Source organism: Ctenocephalides felis, unplaced genomic scaffold, assembly GCF_003426905.1.
Source record: "Ctenocephalides felis isolate EL2017-DRISC unplaced genomic scaffold, ASM342690v1 CF-g0.4_SCAFFOLD_01170, whole genome shotgun sequence".
Classification (NCBI taxonomy): Eukaryota; Metazoa; Arthropoda; class Insecta; order Siphonaptera; family Pulicidae; genus Ctenocephalides; species Ctenocephalides felis.
The window spans coordinates 35,426,169-35,446,543 of record NW_020537324.1 but is presented as its reverse complement, the minus strand read 5'-3'; the positions used below and the strand labels follow the sequence as shown (position 1 = coordinate 35,446,543).

At 30.3% G+C, this 20,375-nt stretch overlaps 1 protein-coding gene across 2 annotated transcripts in view; it reads left to right on the top strand.

The window, feature by feature from the left end:
* Window positions 1–11,408: 11,408 nt before the first annotated feature.
* Window positions 11,409–20,375, top strand: part of LOC113365693 (methyl-CpG-binding domain protein 4-like) — a 33,371-nt gene continuing 24,404 nt past the window's right edge. Inside the window, exons 1-2 of one of the 2 annotated variants that reach the window (XM_026607208.1) lie at window positions 11,409–11,632; window positions 14,727–15,641. In XM_026607208.1, the coding sequence (XP_026462993.1) occupies window positions 11,582–11,632; window positions 14,727–15,602 (927 nt within the window). In that variant the 5' untranslated portion in view covers window positions 11,409–11,581 and the 3' untranslated portion in view covers window positions 15,603–15,641. Of the gene's footprint in view, window positions 11,633–14,726; window positions 15,642–20,375 lie in introns of those variants that run through there. The other variant, XR_003366233.1, reaches the window with a different exon arrangement.

Genomic DNA, 20,375 nt, shown 5'->3' with positions numbered 1-20,375 from the left:
CTGCTGAACATGAATGTAGAATTAAAATTGGGGGTCAAATGACAAAAAATTGAATTTTTTTTTTTAAAAATATCAAAATATCCGATCTAGTATTTTTCTGCATAACAATCACAATCTTGTAATTTTTGTTGTTTCCTGGCTCCTTTTACCTTAAATGACTACTGAGTTTCAATTAACTGATATATTATTTCCTGCCCATTGCGCCCAGGTAATCGGAAAACATGTTTGCCAATTGAATATCTGAAAATGTTTTGGCAAAATATTGCTATATTATACAAAAAACTTAATAGATTAGTAAATATTCAATAGATTACTAGAATAGAATACTCAATTTAAGGTGAAAAGGGCTAGGAAACTATAATAATTATAAGATTTTAAGTATCATGCAGAAGAATTACTATGTCGAAGATTTTGTCGTTTTTTTAATTTTTTTTTCAATTTTTTACTGCTTCACCCCCAATTTTGACTTTAGATTCGTGTTCGGCGGTAAAAACTACATTGGAAAACATATGCCGCACACCCAATACAGTTTTTTATTTTGTGGACTTATGTTATTGACATTAAAATTTTTGGTGCTTCGGTTAAATGCACCGGGTTTGAAATACTTCGAAAATCATCGATTAAGGTTAATAAAATATGATGCCAATTGCATTATATTAAGAAAAGGCCCGGTATTTTTATTGACAACGTTTGTGATTCATGTTAGTTTTCATTAAAAATCTGTACTTAAAATAAATGAAACAAAATTTAAATCACATTAATATAAACATCCTGTCTATTTGTATCGAAAATATTTCGTACCAGACTTGTATATAGTTTATGAAACTATTTATTTCAAATGGGATAAATGAATGATATTGTATTTTTGAAGATCGCTTTATCTAAAAATATGCGTTAATACGAATATCTGTGAGAAAACAAATATATTAGTTTGATATAGAAATTTTTAAAGCATACCGTTACGTTTGCAAAACGTAACAGAATCATTAGCATTACGTAGCTTTGCCGGACGTGGCGGCTACGTAACGCGGTGTCAAGTTACGGGGCGTCCATTAATCACGTGAGGTTTTTAGGGGGAGGGGGGAGGTTTGACAAAAAATCACAAAATATCACGTGGTGAAGGGCGGGGTATAGTAAGATATCACGTGTATTCATTTTTTAACTGTTTTTTTTTTAAATCGAATATTTTCAAAAAAAAAATTACTTTATTCAAAAATTTTACAATTTTTTCACATAACTAAAAATACACGTGATGTTTGGTGGGGGAGGGAGGGTAATGTCGAATATCACCATGTATCACCAAGGGGAAGGCGGGGTCCAAAAATCTTTAAAAACTCGCTCACGTGATTAACGGACGCCCCCTCACATGTATAAATTAATGCTTCGTTGATATTACTTAAAATTTCTGAATTATTATCTAAATATTTCCGTCTTGGTTTTCCAAAATGTTATTAAGTTATGAAAAATTAAAATATTATTATTAAGAAAATAATCTTATGTGTTAACAATAAAGAAGTTTTCATTGGAAGATCTACTTATACAGCAATAAATGAGCTCACCTCTGATCTAGCAATAAGTTGGCGTCTTCTCCTCCGAAGATTTGCCCGGTCATAACAATTGGTATCACATTTTAGCGAGCGCTGAGGCATGAAGTTCACTTGCGTGCTTTGATCCTTTGTTTCCGCCATCTAAAAGTAATCAATACACTAAACACACAGATAAATATATCAATATGTAGTATAGAGAAAACGCGGGCAAAATTGCATATCTTCATGAAACATTTTGGCATATCTCAGAAAAATGGATGTGTGTGTGTGTTTTGAATGTTCGCATTTTTTCGTTCGTATCGTTTCGAGCGCACGGTTCAACCGATTTGAATGGTTCAAAAAACATTCGATTTCTATTGATAGGGAGATGTCCTGATTAGTTTTTGGCAAAGGCAGGTCCAGCCGTTACGGAGATACGGAGCAAAGAATGCAGAAAATACATATCGAGTTTTTAAGAAAACGGAGTATCCAATTTGAATGATCTGAAAAACATTTTATTTGTAATGATTGGGTGAAGAGATCATTAGTTTTTGGAAAAAGCAGGTCTAGTAATTTTGAAGATACATAGCTAAATGTGCAAAAAATAGCCAGTTTTTTTTCAATTTTTTTTTTTTGGCATATCGAAAATAATTCAGATTTTAATTTTAATTCTGGCTGAAGTTCTAATATACTTTAAACAAATAATTTCAACTTTGCAATTCAGTTTATATAATTCTTACAAGTATTAGACAAAGTTAGAATATTTATAATAATCTATATGAAAACATTTAGTATTCCTGGAATATTTCATTACAAAACGGAAAGTTCCAGCAATTTGCCAAGGTACGATGCCGTATACCACTAGATTTCCCGTATCTTTGAAACTGCCGGACCTGCATGCCTTTGCCAAAACTAATCAGCACCTCACCCCGTCAATACGGCTCGAATGTTTTAAACTTCCCGTAGGGGTAAGTTATAGTTATCGCAAAAAAATCGAAAATGAAATTTTTTATATATTTTCACGTTTCAGAGGTTTCTGAACATTTTGGCATACCTGAGAAAAAATGGATGGATGTGTGTGTGCGTGTGTTTGTGCGGATACAAATTTTCGTCGACGATTTCGGGAACACGGTTCAACCGATTTTAATTATTCAACTAGCTATAAGTGGAATTCTGTCTTAAGGCAATTAAGGCATCGTGCCTTAAGGCAAATTGCTGAAACTTTCCGTACCAAGAATTATTATTTTTTTAAAAACTATTAACATTTTTGAAAAAAATTTACTTCGAAAAAATTAGATTTTTGAGAAACTATAAATTTGACAAAAAATTACTTTTTTGAAAAAAAATTTTTTTTTTGAAAATAAAATTTTTTAGAAAAGAAAGATGTTTTCTTCATTTTGACATATTTTGGAAATTCTGAACTTTTTTTTAAAGCAATCGTACTGCTTTAACTGCATAGAGACGAAATGTCACATGTCTAACGGATAAACATTGGTACGGAATCCATAGGGATGTAAACAAAATGTATACTTATTGTTAAAATCTCTATAAAATATCTGATAATTTGATGTGCATATGTCTAATGATCATTTTTGACCGCCAAATAATTCAAAAAACATTTTACTTGTATTGACAAGATGAACAACTGATTAAATTTTCATGAACGCAGGTCTAGCGGTTTCGGAGATCTAGTGAAAAAAGTATAAAAAAATGCCAATTGACGGACAAAAATGATCATTAGACATATACACATGAAATTATCAGATATTTTATAGAGATTTTAACAATAAGTATAAATTTTGTTTACATTCTTATGGGTCCCGTACCAATGTTTATCCGTTAGACGGCGACGCGGCGCTTAGGCGCTTTGATATTTTGTCTCTATGCAGTAAAACAGTACGATTGCTTCGAAAAAAAGTTCAGAACTTTCAAATATTTTAAAATAAAGAATTTTTTTTTCAAAAAGTCATTTTTCCAAAAAAATATTTTTTTTCTCAAAAGTTTATAGTTTCTCAAGATTCTATTTTTTTGAAAAATGTTAATCGTTTAAAAAAAAAAAATTTTTGTTACGGAAAGTTCCAGCAATTTGCTTTAAGGCACGATACCATACGCCCCACTAGGTAAATTATTAAATCGTAGACGAAAAATTGTATCCAAACATGCATATATACATACACACACACATACACCCATTTGTTCAAGGTATGCCAAAATGTTCGATTTTTTGCGATTACTATAACTTATCCTACGGCAAGTTAATAATTAAATATTATTAAAAACAGAACACTATGTCATTTTGTCCGTGCTTTCCCTAGTATTTATGCAAATCGACGGAAGTAGAATTTGCGTTATTATATATTAAACAAATAGCGTATTATGCATTCATAGATATGGTAAAAAAACGGACACGAAATTTAAAAAATGATTCAATATTTTATTTAACTTTATGATAATTTTGTATCATATTCAAAGTCCATAAATATTAAAACGTCAATCAACAATAATTAAGTTCGACAATTAATTGATAATGGTGCAAGTTAGTTATGTACATATGTTAGTTATGTGTAAAGATAAAAATAAAGCTTATACATACATAGAATATATAGGTATACAATATACATACATAATTTTCACTTTTTTTTAAATAATTTAGTTATAACTTTTTGGGGAGTTATAGTGCTTATTTATGTCCAGAATTTGAAATGTTTTGAAAGTTTTTGGAGGAAAAGCTTCACTGCCGCTAATTATATATGGATTTACAAACATTAAATTAAATTTTGTTAAAATACCTCAACGCGAAGACATGATATTCATTAACTTCTTTCGTTTTTTATGAAAACTTCAATGAACGACTTCACTAATTATTATTTATGTTTTCAGTTTTGTGTCAAATTATTTAATAATTTAATTAATTAAGTTTCAAATATAAACATCACTGTTTTTCCTATTTTTTTGGACAGATTATAAAGAAGTACATTTTATTTCAAAATTTTCAAAACAACAATATTAATTATTTATAAGGTTTTCACTTACCAATATGCTAACTTTCTATCAATTTTTTTTTATTGTGTGTTGACAGAAGTGATTAATTCTGTATTTAACTCCAATTTATAAGATATAAATATTTAAAACTCTCCGAAAAACACATTTTTAACACAAACTAACACGAATTGTTGTCGTTCCATATGGCGTTAAATTACTTTTGTATGCAAAATTAATTGTGCAAATATGACAATGCTAAGAATAGATTTTTCAAGTAGGTTTAATTCAATGATTTTAGTAGTAAATACTTTTGCATGTTTTAATTAAAATATTATTATTTTCCTAGATATTTTAGGATGTGCTCAAATTGTTAGGTTATTGATGGAATCAGAAATTTCCTTAGAATTGTTTATTAATGGCAAAATATCGAAACGAGAGTTTATTCGCTATGTCTTTTTGTGACAATGTATAGATATTTGTTTATGAATGAAATTCGAGGAAAAAAATTAAGCGATTTAAATTGTTTAAAAGTCATTCGATTCGCTTAATGAAGCTTAGAGCTCTTGAGAAACTCATTATCAGATTCATCCGTTTCAAAGATCTGATGGAATCGATACACAAAATTTTCTTGTTAACTTCCCGTAGGGTAGTTATAGTAACGGGCCGAAAATCGAAAATGAAAATTTTTGCATATCTTTACGTTTTGAACGTTTCTAAACATTTTGGCATACCTCAGAAAAAATGGATGTGTGTGTGTGTGTTTTGTATGCCCGCATTTTTTCGTCCACGTTTTCGAGCGCACGGATCAACTGATTTGAATGGTTCAAAAATCATTCGATTCCTATTGATAGGGAGATGTGCCGACTAGTTTTTGGCAGAGGCAGGTCCAGCCGTTACGGAGATACAAAACAAAGAGTGCAGAAAATAGAAATTGAATTTTTGAGAGAACGGAATGAATGAAAAAACATTCGATTTGTAATGACTGGGAGAAGTGGTGATTAGATTTTGGCAAAGGCAGATCCAGCCATTTCCAAGATACAGAGTTAAAAGTACAACAAATGGCAGTTTTTGAGAGAAATAAGCGTCCGATTTGATTGATTCAAAAAACTTTCTGCTTGTTTTAACCAAATAATTGCTTTTGGAAAAAAAAAATCATTTCATTTTATATTTTTGGTTAAAGTTCTAAAGCTTACTTATATACTTTAATTTGCCTTAAGGCACGATGTCATACACCACTAGTTATGAATTTTTTTATGATAGATATCAAGGTGCTATAGATCATACCAAAATATTATAATATATACGGCTCAACGACAAGTCGTTTAATTTTAAAAGTTTGAAAAAATAGTAGCGTTTTTGTAGTTTGTCAAAATTAGACCTCCGTCGATGTGTTCTTAAAAACGCCTAAACCGATTTTAAAAATTTAAAAAACTTTCGATGTATCTCTATGAGTACTATCGTTTCTCAGTTTTATGCAACAATCGGTCGAGCTGTTTTTTTTTTCAATTGGCATTTTGCCTTATGGCAAGTTGCGAAAATTTTCCGATAGGTGTAATAATTGACTTAATAAACCGGAATTAAGATTTTGATATTTAACAAACATTTTTAACTGTTTATTTCGAAAATCAAGTTTTCGCTTTCAATTAAATCTAAATATTACGATTTCCAATTGAATTTTCTCAATTTTTTGTACTCAAATGTACTTTGTGGCCATGTTAATTTTCATGAAAAACGTAGAAATATTTTTTTTAATAAACGTAATAAATTATTTTGTGAAATAGTAAGCATCTGCTATAAAAAAATACTGTCATAATTACGTAAGGCATGTACGTAGTTCTAGATACTATAAATGATTTAAATGAATGGTAACATTTTTTCATGCGTTAAAGTTGAATTTTCAAAATTAAACTACTTGTCGTACGGTTGTAATAATTCAGCATGTACTATAAGACCATGATAAAAAACTTCAAAAAAAGCTTCATAGAAATCGACAAAAAAATTTTTTTCAACAGTTAATTACAAGAAACGGCTCGGTCGATCTTCACCTAAAACTCCCAGCCAATATTTTTCAGGATTGTGAGCTAAAGCGTGGACGAAAAGGTACACTTTTTTACAAATTGCAAAGAAATGGCTCGGTCTATCGTTACATAAAACTGAGAAATGATAGTCCTCATCGAGATACATCGAATGGCTTTTAAACTTTTCAAATCGGTTCAGCCGTTGAGAAAACGTGGAATTAAGGTGAAACATGTGTTCACATACTTTTTTCTCATTCTCATTCGATTCAGAATGGCTTATTAAAACGTCGAGCAAATATAAAATTAGCAAATCGGATTTTTTTTATAAAAACAAACTTCTTCTTCGAGAAGTTAATTATTTCTTATGAATAATATACCAATTTGTTATTTAATAAAATTTGTTTGAATGAATCGTGATAAAGCATCTGGCTACCAGAAAAATACAACATAACACTAATTATAAATGAGCATACTATTATTAATTCTTGCAAATCTACGCATCATCATTTATTAATAATGTTATAAAGAATTGATTCATGTTCGAATGTATTGTCTCCGTAATATTAGACCGAAAGCTTGAAACAAATTTTGATTTGAGAGTATTAAGGGTGATTAGTTTAGTGAGACTAACATTTGAAATTGATTTTGAGATAAACGTTTTCTATTAATTTCTCCTTTTAGAAATATTTTTTGTAATTGCGCAAAAATGTATGCGTCAACGACAACAATTTCAATTTTGTTAAATTTCAAAAATGCAAATTTTAAAATTTAATTGTTATTATTAATTTTATTGATCAAATATATATTAATAAACGAGAATTTTCTTTAGTATCAGTATGATCCCACACACCATCAATTTAATGTCCGTTATTTGGTATTTAGCCTCATGGTTTCCAACCTGTCTTGCGCGTCTTCTCAGAGGGCGCTAGGTGGTTGCAAGTTGCAAGGAAGAACTATAGCTGCTTCCAATATAAAAAACTTAATGAACAGTTATTTTTTTGTTAAGTATATTTTTAAAATGTTTACGCGATTACGCGACTGAATGTTTGGATACAATTTTTCGTGCGATTCAAGAGACATTAAAAAAACATTTGATATTGGCGAGGACTGGCCTAGCCGTTATGGCTATGGGATAAGATATGGGGCAAAAACGGTAATTCAGTTTTTGAGATATCGGAGGGTCCGATTTGAACCGAACTTGTACGGTTCATACAAATATCAACATTTTCAGATTCTTTTTCTTTCAAATTTTTTAAAAATATACGTAGTTTTATACTTTGAATTTAAATTTATATTTACAATTCATTTTAAAAATGTATATATTTCATATGCCTTATTCTAAACGTAAGAAATATACCCTAAGATGGATTCATTGAACATCTCTTCTTAATGGTAAACATTTTGAAGTGTTTTGAGCAATAACATCGTCATTGTATAATATTGAACGTATAAACATATAGTAATTGATCAATATTTATTGATCAGTGTTTTTTTCTCGAATATTTAATTCTGGTACGGGAATTTCCAGCAATTTGCCTCAAGGCACGACGCCATGCACTACTAGTAGCACACAGTTGCACATTTGATTATAAGAGGAAAGTCACCAAATAGGGAATAACTTCATTTAAGCAATATACGCAATACTCGACCATCTTTTGTTTCATTCGGTCTACTAACGCACTCACACCATTGATCTAGCAGAGCTGTAGCAGCAGTCATAACATCTTCTCCCAATAAAAATGATTTATAACTAATGGTTTGCCTTAAGGCATCGTGCCTTAAGGCAAATTGCTGGAACTTTCCGTACCGTAACGAAATGTTCGAGGAATACTGAATGTTTTCAAATAGATTATTGTAAATAAATACTATAACATTGTCTAATATTTATAAGAATTATATAAACTGAATTGCAAAGTTGAAAGTATTTGTTTGAAGTATATTAGAACTTAAGTCAGAATTACTATTAAAATCTGAATTATTTTCGATATACAAAAATAATATTTTTTGAAAAAAAAAATTTTTTGAAAAAAAAAAATTGAAACAATTTTTTTTTTCCCAAAGCAACTATTTTGTTAAAACAAGCAGAGAGTTTTTTGAATCATTCAAATCGGACGCTTAGTTCTCTTAAAAACTGCCATTTTTTGCACATTTAGTTCAGTGTCTCTCACACCGCTGGACCTGTCTTTGCCAAAAACTAATCACTACTTCTTCCCGTCATTACGAATTGAATGTTTTTCGGATCATTCAAATCCGATGCTCCGATCTCTCAAAAACTCGATTTCTATTTTATGCATTCTTTGCTCCGTATCTTCGAAATGGCAGACCAAAAACTAATCAGCACATCTCCCTATCAATAAGAATCGACTGCTTTTTGAACCATTCAACCATCCGTGTGCCCGAAAACGTGGACGAATTATTGTATCCATACATACATACACACAGGGCCGGTCCTGGGGTCCTCAGCGCCCGCATGCAAGATTTGTTCTAGCGCCCCCCCCACCCCATAATTTTAACAGTTTTAACATTTATATTAAAATTATATAAATATTTACGTAAATTCTTTAAATTGATTTTTAACATTTTCCACTCGCGAATTTTCGGCATCCGAGTCGAAGGGGTTAATCATTCTGGATTTAGTACACAAAAAAATAAATATAATCTAAAAGCTTATAAAATACATTGATTCTAATTTTATTTAGAAAATCGAAGCGGTTTGCGGGTTGACCATAATCAAATATTTTACATTTTCAAGTATTTTTAACATATGTGAAATATTAATATTTGGATTTTGAAACATTTTCCTTATTTCATTTTTAAACAGAACACTGTTTTTTCATGTTGGATTTTTTAAGTTTTGTTTTAATTTTTTTTTTCAATATTTACTATATCCAAAATTGCATCGTAAACTTCTCCTTATTGATATCGTAAGGACCGAATTTGAATAAAATATGAATATATTTACTTTCCCATCTGATTCAGAATATCAGATTGTTGTTTTAAAGTTAAATTTTTAACGTATTTTATTAAAAGATGCAAAGAAATTACATATTTTCTTAACTATATTGAAAACAAAACACAATTATATTTGTATCTGTATTATTTCTGCTTAGCTAATAATTAAAATTGGTATGGACAACAATAGGTATAAAAAAAGCTCAAGATTTTTGTTTCTAGTACATTTTGCTTCCATTTTTCATATTTGCTCCATTTCTATAAATCTAACTACGTATGTCTTCAACGTTCAAAGTTCATCAGATGCGAAACATTTTCAACAAAACCAAAAGTTACTATTCAGTTACACGGTCTTAATAAGCCATTTTCTATGCACTGACTTCTGATTTACCATGTTTTTCTATTATAATTTGTATCTATTGTTTTAACAAGTTTCGTTCGAACTAAATCAGCTTGTAGTTTTTCGTCAATAATGCCCAATAATTTAAACTTTCGTAGGTTTGCACTTACGGGTTTAAACACTAGATAATTTCTTTTTCGAATCCACACTAACTTCAAACGAGAAAAATTTAATAAGTACATTAAACAATAAGCAGAAAAATAATTTACTAATTTGTAGAGTAATGAATTGTTTCTACTGATATCACATTGCAAACTGAATATGCTTTTTGTGTCTACGTATCCATTAAGTTAGTTTTTTTATTATAATCTATTAAGTATTATAAATTTTATATTAAAAAAAATGTGAATAATATATTATAAATTCTATTTCCAAATCTCGTTTTGGCGCCCCCTAAGGCGTGCGCCCGCATTTTTTGCATGCATCGCATGCAAGGCAGGACCGGCCCTGCATACACACACACATAAATACATACATACACACACATCCATTTTTTCTGAGGTATGCCAAAATGTTCGGAAACTTTCAAAACGTGAAGAAATGTAAAAATTTTCAATTTCGATTTTTAGACGATTACAATAACGATAGGGCGATTGCACCCTACGGAAAGTTAAAAAAATATGAAGTAACAAAAAAAAGAAAGTAAATTAGTCTAGTCGAAGAATAAGAAGAAAACTGCAAAGAAGAACAAACAAAAGAAGAAAAATAAGGACGATAGCGAAGAAGAAAACTCTGAGTTGATGGACTTACGAGGGTCATGTAAAAAAAAAGTTCCCACATTTTTTTCAGGGTTGAGGCTTTTTTTTTGCAATAAATATGTATACTATCGGAAAGCTTGTATTTTAAACTATTTTTCTACATAGTCGACAGATCTCTTCTGAAAACCCGCTACGAAGAACTCCGCCGCCACGCCCTTGCTCAGCCTTCTTCTCCGGCGATTTTGGATGACTCTTTTGAGTTTTGTTAGTGTCTCGCAGTACCTGTCCGAATTTATAGTGGACCCTTTAGGCATAAATTCGGTAAGCAAGACACATTTTCAAGACTAATATATTTCATTAAAGGCTGTTAATTTCTACATATAAGTGTATGGCTGATTAGTGAAAACATTAAACTGATTTAATTAATTATATTAATATGAAGTTTTTTTTATACCCAAAAACAAAATTATATTCCATATTTGGTGACTTCCTCTACAAATATGTTATTTTCATCCACGTATTGAATTAGAAATGGATATGCTTAACTACTGTTTAAAACCCGATTACGATTTGAGATATGAAACGCTATCTAAAAGTGTTAAAAATTACAAAAAAACATATTTTAAAACAGTTTATGTTTTTGCAAATAAAAATTTAAAAAATATAGCTCTGAAGTCCTTAGTACGCATTTGAAATAATCAAAATCATGTACCGAAACTAGTTGCCAGCTCTTCGTCTATAGATGGCAGTGTTATATATTACACCGCAATTCAAGGTCAGAAACGTCAAACTTCGGTGTAATATTTCTGATTGTAGCATTCAGTCGCATTAATGTGTGGTCGGAACAATGAATGTTGAGATTTCTTTACAATATTGTAATAATAAATCACGCGATGGCCGATAGTATACAGTTTAATGATTATACAGTTATATAATATATGAATATATGAATGTCACTAATGCACTGTCAGACTTTGGCGAAAACAAGTCGAATATTGTTTTATTATGAATTCCATATCGCCGTTGAACGGAGGCGATAATTCGAGCAATCCAACGGTTAGTCGTTCTGTTGTTTTCATTTATACAATTTTATTTTACAAACTATTTCTGTTAACTATGTTATGTAGATTTTATCGTTAAGATTAAGTTATTTTGTTTTGTCGTATTATTTCATTCTTTTTGTTTTGGACGTATACGTTATGGGGCAAAAGAAAACCGAAACTTGTGGGGTGCATGGCATCATGCCTTAAGGCAAATTGCTGGAACTTTCCGTACCAAAAATTATTTTTTTTAAAAAGATTAACATTTTTGAAAAAATTAGATTTTTTGAGAAACTATAAATTTTTGAATAAAGATTTTTTTTGGAAAAAAGACTTTTTGAACATTTTTTTTTTCTTTATTTTGAAATATTTTGGAAGTTCTGAACTTTTTTTCCAAGCAATCGTACTGCTTTAACTGCATAGAAACGGAATATCGAAGCGCGTAAGCGCCGCGTCGCCGTCTAACGGATAAACATTGGTACGGAACCCATAGAAATGTAAACAAAATTTATACTTGTTGTTAAAATCTCTATAAAATATCTGATAATTTTATGTGCATATGTCTAATGATCAATTTTGGCCGTCAAAATAGCATTTTTTTACTTTTTTTACTAGATCTCCGAAACCGCTAGACCTGCCTTCATGAAAATTTAAAGTTTGTCAATACAAGTAAAATGTTTTTTGAATTATTCAAATCGGACGCTCCGTTCTCTTAAAAACTGAGTTACCGTTTTCGGCACTTTTTGCCCCGTATCTTCGAAACGGCTAGACCTGCCTTCGCCAAAAACTAATCAGCACGTCTCCTTATCAAGAGCAATCGAATGTTTTTTGAATAATTGAAATCGGCTGAACCGTGTTCCCAAAATCGTCGACGAAAATTTGTATCCGCACACACATATACACACACATACACACACACAAATACATCCATTTTTTCTAAGGTATGCCAAAATGTTCAGAAACCTCTGAAACGTAAAGATATATAAAAATTTTCATTTTCGATTTTTTGTGATTATTATAACTTACCCTACGGAAAGTTAAAAAAATTCCAAAAGCAATTGTTTTGTCAGCACAAGCACGAAGTTTTTTTGAATCATTCAAATCGAATGCTTAGTTCTCTCAAAAACTGCCATTTTTGTTCATTAACTTCCCGTAGGGCAAGTTATAGTAATCGCAAAAAAATCGAAAATGAAAATTTTTATATATCTTTATGTTTCAAAGGTTTCTGAACATTTTGGCATACCTTAGAAAAAATGGATGTATGTGTGTGTGTGTGTGTGTGTGTGTATGTATGTATGTATGTATGTATGTGCGTGTGTGTATGTATGTGCGGATACAAATTTTCGTCGACGATTTCGGGAACACGGATCAACCGATTTGAATAATTCAAAAAACATTCGATTTGTATTGATAAGGAGACGTGCTGATTAGTTTTTGGCGAAGGCAGGTCTAGCCGTTTCGAAGATACGGGGCAAAAAGTGCCGAAAACGGTAACTCAGTTTTTAAGAGAACGGAGCGTCCGATTTGAATAATTCAAAAAACATTTCACTTGACAAGATGAAGAAGCGATAAAATTTTCATGAAGGTAGGTCTAGCGGTTTCGGAGATATGGAGGAAAAAGTAAAAAAATGAGCCATTTGGCGGTCAAAAATGATCATTAGACATATGCACATCAAATTATCAGATATTTTATAGAGATTTTAACAATAAGTATACATTTTGTTAACATTTCTATGGGTTCCGTACCAATGCTTATGCGTTAGACAGCGACGCGGCGCTTACGCGCTTTATATTTTGTCCCTATGCAGTTAAAGCAGTACGATTGCTTTGAAAAAAAGTTCAGATCTTCTACAATATGTCAAAATAAAAAAAAAATTTTTTTTTCAAAAAAAAAAAATTTAAAAAAAATGTTTTTTAAAAAAAAATTTTTTTTTTCAAAAAAAAGTTATTTTTTGTCCAATTTATAGTTTCTCAAAAATCTTATTCTTTCAAAGTAATTTTTTTTCAAAAATGTTAATTGTTTTTAAAAAAATAAAAATTTTTGGTACGGGAAGTTCCAGCAATTTGCCTTAAGGCACGATGCCTTAATTGCCTTAAGACAGAATTCCACTTACAGCTAGTTTAGCTCTGTATCTTCGAAATGGTTCGACCTGTCTTTGCCAAAAAATAATCACCACTTCTCCCAATCATTACAAATTGAATGTTTTTTGGATCATTCAAATCGCAATCTCCGTTCTTTCAAAAACTCGATTTCTATTTTCTGCAGTCTTTGTCCTGTATCTTCGCAACGGCTGGACCTGCCTTTGCCGAATGTTTTTGAACCATTCAAAATTGCAAACACACACTCACACACACATCGATTTTTTCTGAGGCATGCCAAAATGTTCAGAAACTTCTGAAACGTGAAGATATGCAAAAATTTTTATTTTCGATTTTCGGGCCATTACTATAACTTACCCTACGGAAATTTAATTATAAAAAAATAATAGTAAAAAAAATTATTGCCTTTTATTAACGATGGTTTAAAAAAAAACTAGAATTTATGCCTTACACTAGAATTGAGATTCAGCTATTTAGGTAAAATGCTGCGATTTCTAAATGATGTATTTCAAATATACTTATAATGTCTGTAATTGTGTAAAATAAATTAATTTGTTTAGTACATTTCATTTCATCCACTTGGTGTTCTGAAAATGTCTTTTATTTGAGTGTGGACGTAAACTGTAATCAGTAACTTTGGTGATTTTTTATGATGCAATCGCTTATCGTACGCCTATAATATTTGAATCCATCGTCATACAAAGCTTCGTCAGAATCGTCAAAATAAATTAATAACGAAGAAACGGCCCGGCCGACCTTTACCAAAAGCTAATGAGCACGATGTTTGGAAGATATTGATTGGAATCTTTCGAACAATTATTAAATTTTTAAATTCGGTTTATAATTGTGTCCAAACCGTTTCTACTAAAGGGGCGTCCATTGATCACTTCAGGCTTTTAGGGGGAGGATTTATATGGCTATTATTTTATGAAGTAATTTTCTAAAATTTCAATTTACTCAATTACAAATAGATTTCAAACTTATTTACAATATTACATTTCATATTGCAGCCTCTCTGGAAACCCATTACTGTGATCAGTAAATATTTCCGAGAAAATATATTTCTAATTACTGGGAACGAAAATTTTCAAACCGATCAAGATATTTACATAGTAGCGGTTTCAAGACGCTTATTACATAATTTACCATTGAATTTTCTTTCGAAATCGAATAGATTAGATTTCAAAATTAGAAAAACCAAAGAACCAGCAGGACTGGACAGCTTCTCCGTCGAATATTTTAGGAAGTATTTGCCATGTTTTCATGATGTCAGTTTAAGTTCTAAGGATATTTTAAATGAAAGCGAAGAAGATGATGAGGACAATATAGTTTCATCACAACATTTTTCGGAAAAAGAAACGTCCTCTTGCTGCATTAATTTTAAATTGAAGAAATGTACTGAGGAATTTCCATGTATCACTCCCTTAAACCACTTTACCCCTCGCTGGGTTGCACCACGATCTCCTCATGCCCTTATAGAAGAAGAATTTTCTGAGAATCCTTGGGCATTATTAGTAGCAACAATATTTCTAACCAAAACGACTGGACTTCAAGCAAAGCCATTACTTTGGAAGTTTTTGCGAGAATTTCCAGATCCAATTAGTGTGATTTGGGCAGATATCAATGAACTAGAAAAATATTTTATCACACTGGGTCTCACAAAACGAGCAACTATGATACAGAAAATGTCGAAGGAGTTTCTGCAAGGAAGGTGGCGCAATGCTAGCGATTTGTGCGGAATTGGGCAATACGGAGAAGATGCCTACAGAATATTCTGCCTTGCAGAATTGAACTTCGAACCATGCGATCGATACTTGAGATTATATGTGGACTGGTTGAATCGCAGAGATTATGAAGTCACCGAATCTTCCCAGATGATGAATTAATATAATTGTTATTTATTATTTTTTGTTATTATTTGATTATTGATGGAGTATAGTTTGATAAATTATTCGTAATTGACTTGTTGTTTTTTTAATATAACTAGAAGAATAATCTATCTAAGAAATACGGTCCTATTATTCCAAAGTTCTTGAACGACGGTCAACATTGTTGTTATACATCCAAGAATCAAAGTACATTTCTGAATTGTATTTTATAAATAAATAAAAAAAATACACAAAAGTCGTCAATCGTTAATAAGTTGAGCTCATTATTCAACTCATGTGAAAAAATAATATGAAGGTATTGGAATATGTAATAATATTAATATATCAATATTTTATTTATTTTTTAAAGCAAAGTAACAAAATATTTCTTTTAACTAGGTGTACATAGAATTTTACCTAAAGGCAAGTTGTAAAATTTTTCCAATTTGTTGAAATACACGACATAACCAATACGATTTGAAATTAGCAACTTTTAAAATTATGACGATCGAATTTTGAAATTATGACCTATTTTTCTAAACTTTGATAAATTTTTATAATGAAGCCACTTTTGTGCTATCAAATTAAGATATTTTTATAAAAATATCTTCACTTTACCAAAAACAAACAATTTCCACTTAACATCTTTCTGATTTTCTAAATATTTAAAATTGGTTCAGGATTTTTGGTTAAAACGTGGACGAAACATTGTGATCTAATTTGCGAATTGTCAAATTTTGGCTAATGTACACACACTCAAATGCACACACAAATACATTTTCGATTTTGGTTTTCAGAATTCCTTGAAACGTCGAGAAAACATGAAATTGGTTAACACGATTTTCTGGTTAAAAAAATTAAAAATAATGGTATTTTGGAATTTCTTATATATCGGTAAATCTAAATCGTATAAATAAATAAACTAATTCAGATTTATATTACCAGTAAAAGAAGTTCAAGAACTTTCAAGAAGAATCCAATGAGTAAACTCATCTATATATTTGATTTATTTTTATTATTATAATTTTTGTAATACCGTTGATATATATTTAATTTGATGCAGCAATGCCGGGAAAAGAATATATTCTCACTAAAATATTTTTAATCTAGATCTATACATATTTCTAAAGAAAACCAGAGGCAATCACTGAGGCAAGTTATCATTATTGTTGCATGATGGTCAAAGCAAAATTTAGAAATTCTTTACATTCGGAAAGAATCATTATCAAAAATGTTTGTTTTTGATTAATTTTGTAATTGTAACAACTTGTCTGACAAAACGTTAATATTATCTTTAATTGACAAGCTATCATGAAACAAACTTCTTCTGCACAAAGTCATGTTGAAACCAATTTGGACGTACGGAATACAGCTTTGGGGAACGGCACGCAAATCCAACATCGCTATAATACAAAGATTTCAAAACAAGATTTTGCACCCAAGTATGCCCCAAATTGGTTGGTTCATACAGATTTGAACATTAACACTGTTAAGGAAGAAACTGAAAAGTTCAGTCTGAGATACAAGGATAGAATACACAACCACCCTAACATCATGGCCAAAAACTTAATAAAAAACCATGGCATTGAACGGCTCAGAAGAAAACGGCCCCTTTTTGATATTCTTTAGTAATCCTATGATATATACAATTACTCGTAGGCTTAATTAATATTTTCACAACAGGACTACATCTATAAGCTAAACATATCCAACATCGAATCGGATCACCAATGGGTGACCTTTCGACCTTTTTCCTTTATTTAATAAACCATCAAATTTACTGAATGTTGTATAAGAACGACTGATTGTAATGTGTACATACATATTGAGATATTAAGATATTTTATAAGAATTGACAAGTGATATTTAAATATGAATAAATAATAACGTGGAATTAATTATACTAATCTCGTGTTAAAATCTGCTTATTGAATACAAAGCAAAGCGTTGATGGTTCAATTATCTGATTGTTCCCATTACACTTTTATTGCACTTTTGATGAAGACGAAGTTTATTGATACGGTAAAATTAGTTTGTTACTCTGTGATCAATCTACTTTTCTAATTTAAGTTATAAAGATTATTTTTTCAATTACAATTATGAAAAAAATCAATTATTAGTAGCGAAGGAAAATTTAGTTTTGATTTAAAAATCCGATTTACTAATTTGACTGACCTTCTGATCCGTTTGGATCAAAATTGGGAAAACGATGTTCCTGTGCATAATAAATAACCAAAATTGGACCTTACGTCGAAGTTGTCTCAAAACAGGATGCATCGATTTCAAAAATTTAAAAGCCATTTGATGACATTTGATAAAAAAAAAATCGTTTATTACGATTAGTCTGAACCGATCTTGACGATTTTGATAAATTTTTGTATGAATTTTTGATAAATTTTAAGGCTGATTTCTGGACTACCCGTAGCGTAATTTAGAATTTTTAGAAGCTTTAAAAAAAAATTGAAAATTATGAAAAAAAAAATTTTTTAATGACATTGTTTAACATTTTTGATATTTCTGATATTATTTGTGAATTTTGAATTTGTTTCAAAGCAATCGCGATGCGGATTTGCTTTTAAGACAAAGTATGGAAGCGCGTAAACGCCGCGTCGCAGTCTTGCGGTTAGGCATTATAAATCTTGGCACGGAACTCATGGAAATGAAAACAAAATTTGTACTTATCATCAAAATCTCTATGAAATATCTGATAATTTGATGTGCATATGTCTAAAAAAATGATCATTTTTGGCGGCCAAATGGCATTTTTTAACATTTTCATTGGATCTTTGAAACCGGTAGACATGTTGTCCCAAAAATGTAATCAATTTTTTTATCCGTTAATATAAGTGAAATGCTTTTTGAATCATTCAAATCGAAATCTTCAAATCAAAAACTTAGACAAAAAATTAGTCAGTAGAGTAAAGATGTATTTTCTCGATGTATTTAATATAGTTTTTGGTGTTTTCATTTATTTATGTTAGTAAATTGAATGATTCTACGCAATCATCGAGCTTTTGTGTTTCAATGATTTTTTTATCAATTTTAATAACTACATATTTAATATTACTGTGCTATGATGTATGTACCACGCAAATATTTTTCAACTATATATACAATATGATGTTGCAAAAAATTAGTGAATGAAATTTGATGGAATCGAATAATTGTTTGTAATTTTTGCTGGTTCACTTCCTATCGAAAAACAGGATGCGCATAGAACATTGAAAATGGTTGATATCCGGAGTCCAATATCATATTATCTTTTATATTTATTTGTTTTCTAGAAAAAATTAAAAATTCAAATGAAACGTGTTTTTGATATATTGTACTAAACCATCAAATAATAATTCTTATATAATAGATATTAAATGAATTATTAGTACTATAGTCAAGTATTTTAAAATGCAGGACAGAGCAGGGCTTAATGGTTTGCGGGTAGAAAGTTCCACTACCATCGTTTCAAAAACAAGTTAAGTTGAAAATTTTTAACAATTTTAAAGTAAAGGGGTAAAAAGTGTAACCAGCCATCACCTTAAATCGGGTGACTTATGTTTAGAGATTCTCTGGTTATAATCGCTCAATTAGTGCAATTTTATGTAAATAATTTTGTTTGTTAATGCCGAACCCTAAATCAGTAAAACGATATCTTAATTTTATTTAAAGCTTCTTAATTTTCAATTGAGAAAAGACCCCTAAAGTTTTGGAGCTAAATTAAAAATTTTACTTACTTGCAACTTTTCAGAGGCTAAAATATAGCCCTAAAATAGTGCATTAAACCTCGCTAAATGTATTAAAATCTTTATAATGAACTGAACATTTTTTTGTAAGAGTGTCAATTGCTCGTTTTTTTCCATTTTCTTTCCAAAAAATGGGAAATGGGGTAACTGCTACAGATCAAATGGCTCTCAATGATAAAATTGGAGTCGAGGCTCAAAATATTTTTGACCTTGCGCTTTTTATAATGTTGGTTCAATGTGCATTGAATATGACTAGGTGATTAACACTTACCATTACTTTGCTATTTCTTCTATTATAGTTTTAATAAATGATAATGAAGTGATAATTGAATTTTTCATTAAATTTATGTAAATGTTTTGTATTCAATTTTATTGTTTATTTTATTCATCTAAAATTTATTAACTTCCCGTAGGGTAAGTTATAGTAATCATAAAAAAATCAAAATAAAATTTTTATTTTTCTTTACGTTTCAGAGATTTTTGAACATTTTGGCATATCTTAGAAGAAATTGATGTATGTGTGTGTATGTGTGCATGTGTGTAAGTGTGTGTGTATGAGTGTGTGTGTATGCGGATACAAATTTTCCTCGACGATTTCGGGAACACGTTTCAACCGTGTTCAAAAAACATTCGATTGCTTTTTATAAGGAGACGTGCTGATTAGTTTTTGGCATAGGCAGGTCTAGCCGTTTCGAAGATACGGGGCAAAAGTACCACAAACGGTAACTCAGTTTTTAAGAGAGCGGAGTGTCTGATTTGAATAATTTGAAAGAAACAGTTCACTTGTATAGACAAGGTGAACAACTGATTAAATTTTCATGAAGGCAGGTCTAGCGGTTTCGGAGATCTAGTGAAAAAAGTAAAAAAAAGCCATTTGGCGGTCAAAAATGATCATTAGACATACGCACATAAAAATTATCAGATATTTTATAGAGATTTTACCAATAAGTATAATTTTTGTTTACATTCCTATAGGTTCCGTACCAAGTTTATCCGTTAGACGGCGACGCAGCGCTTACGCGCTTCGATATTTCATCCCTATGCAGTTAAAGCA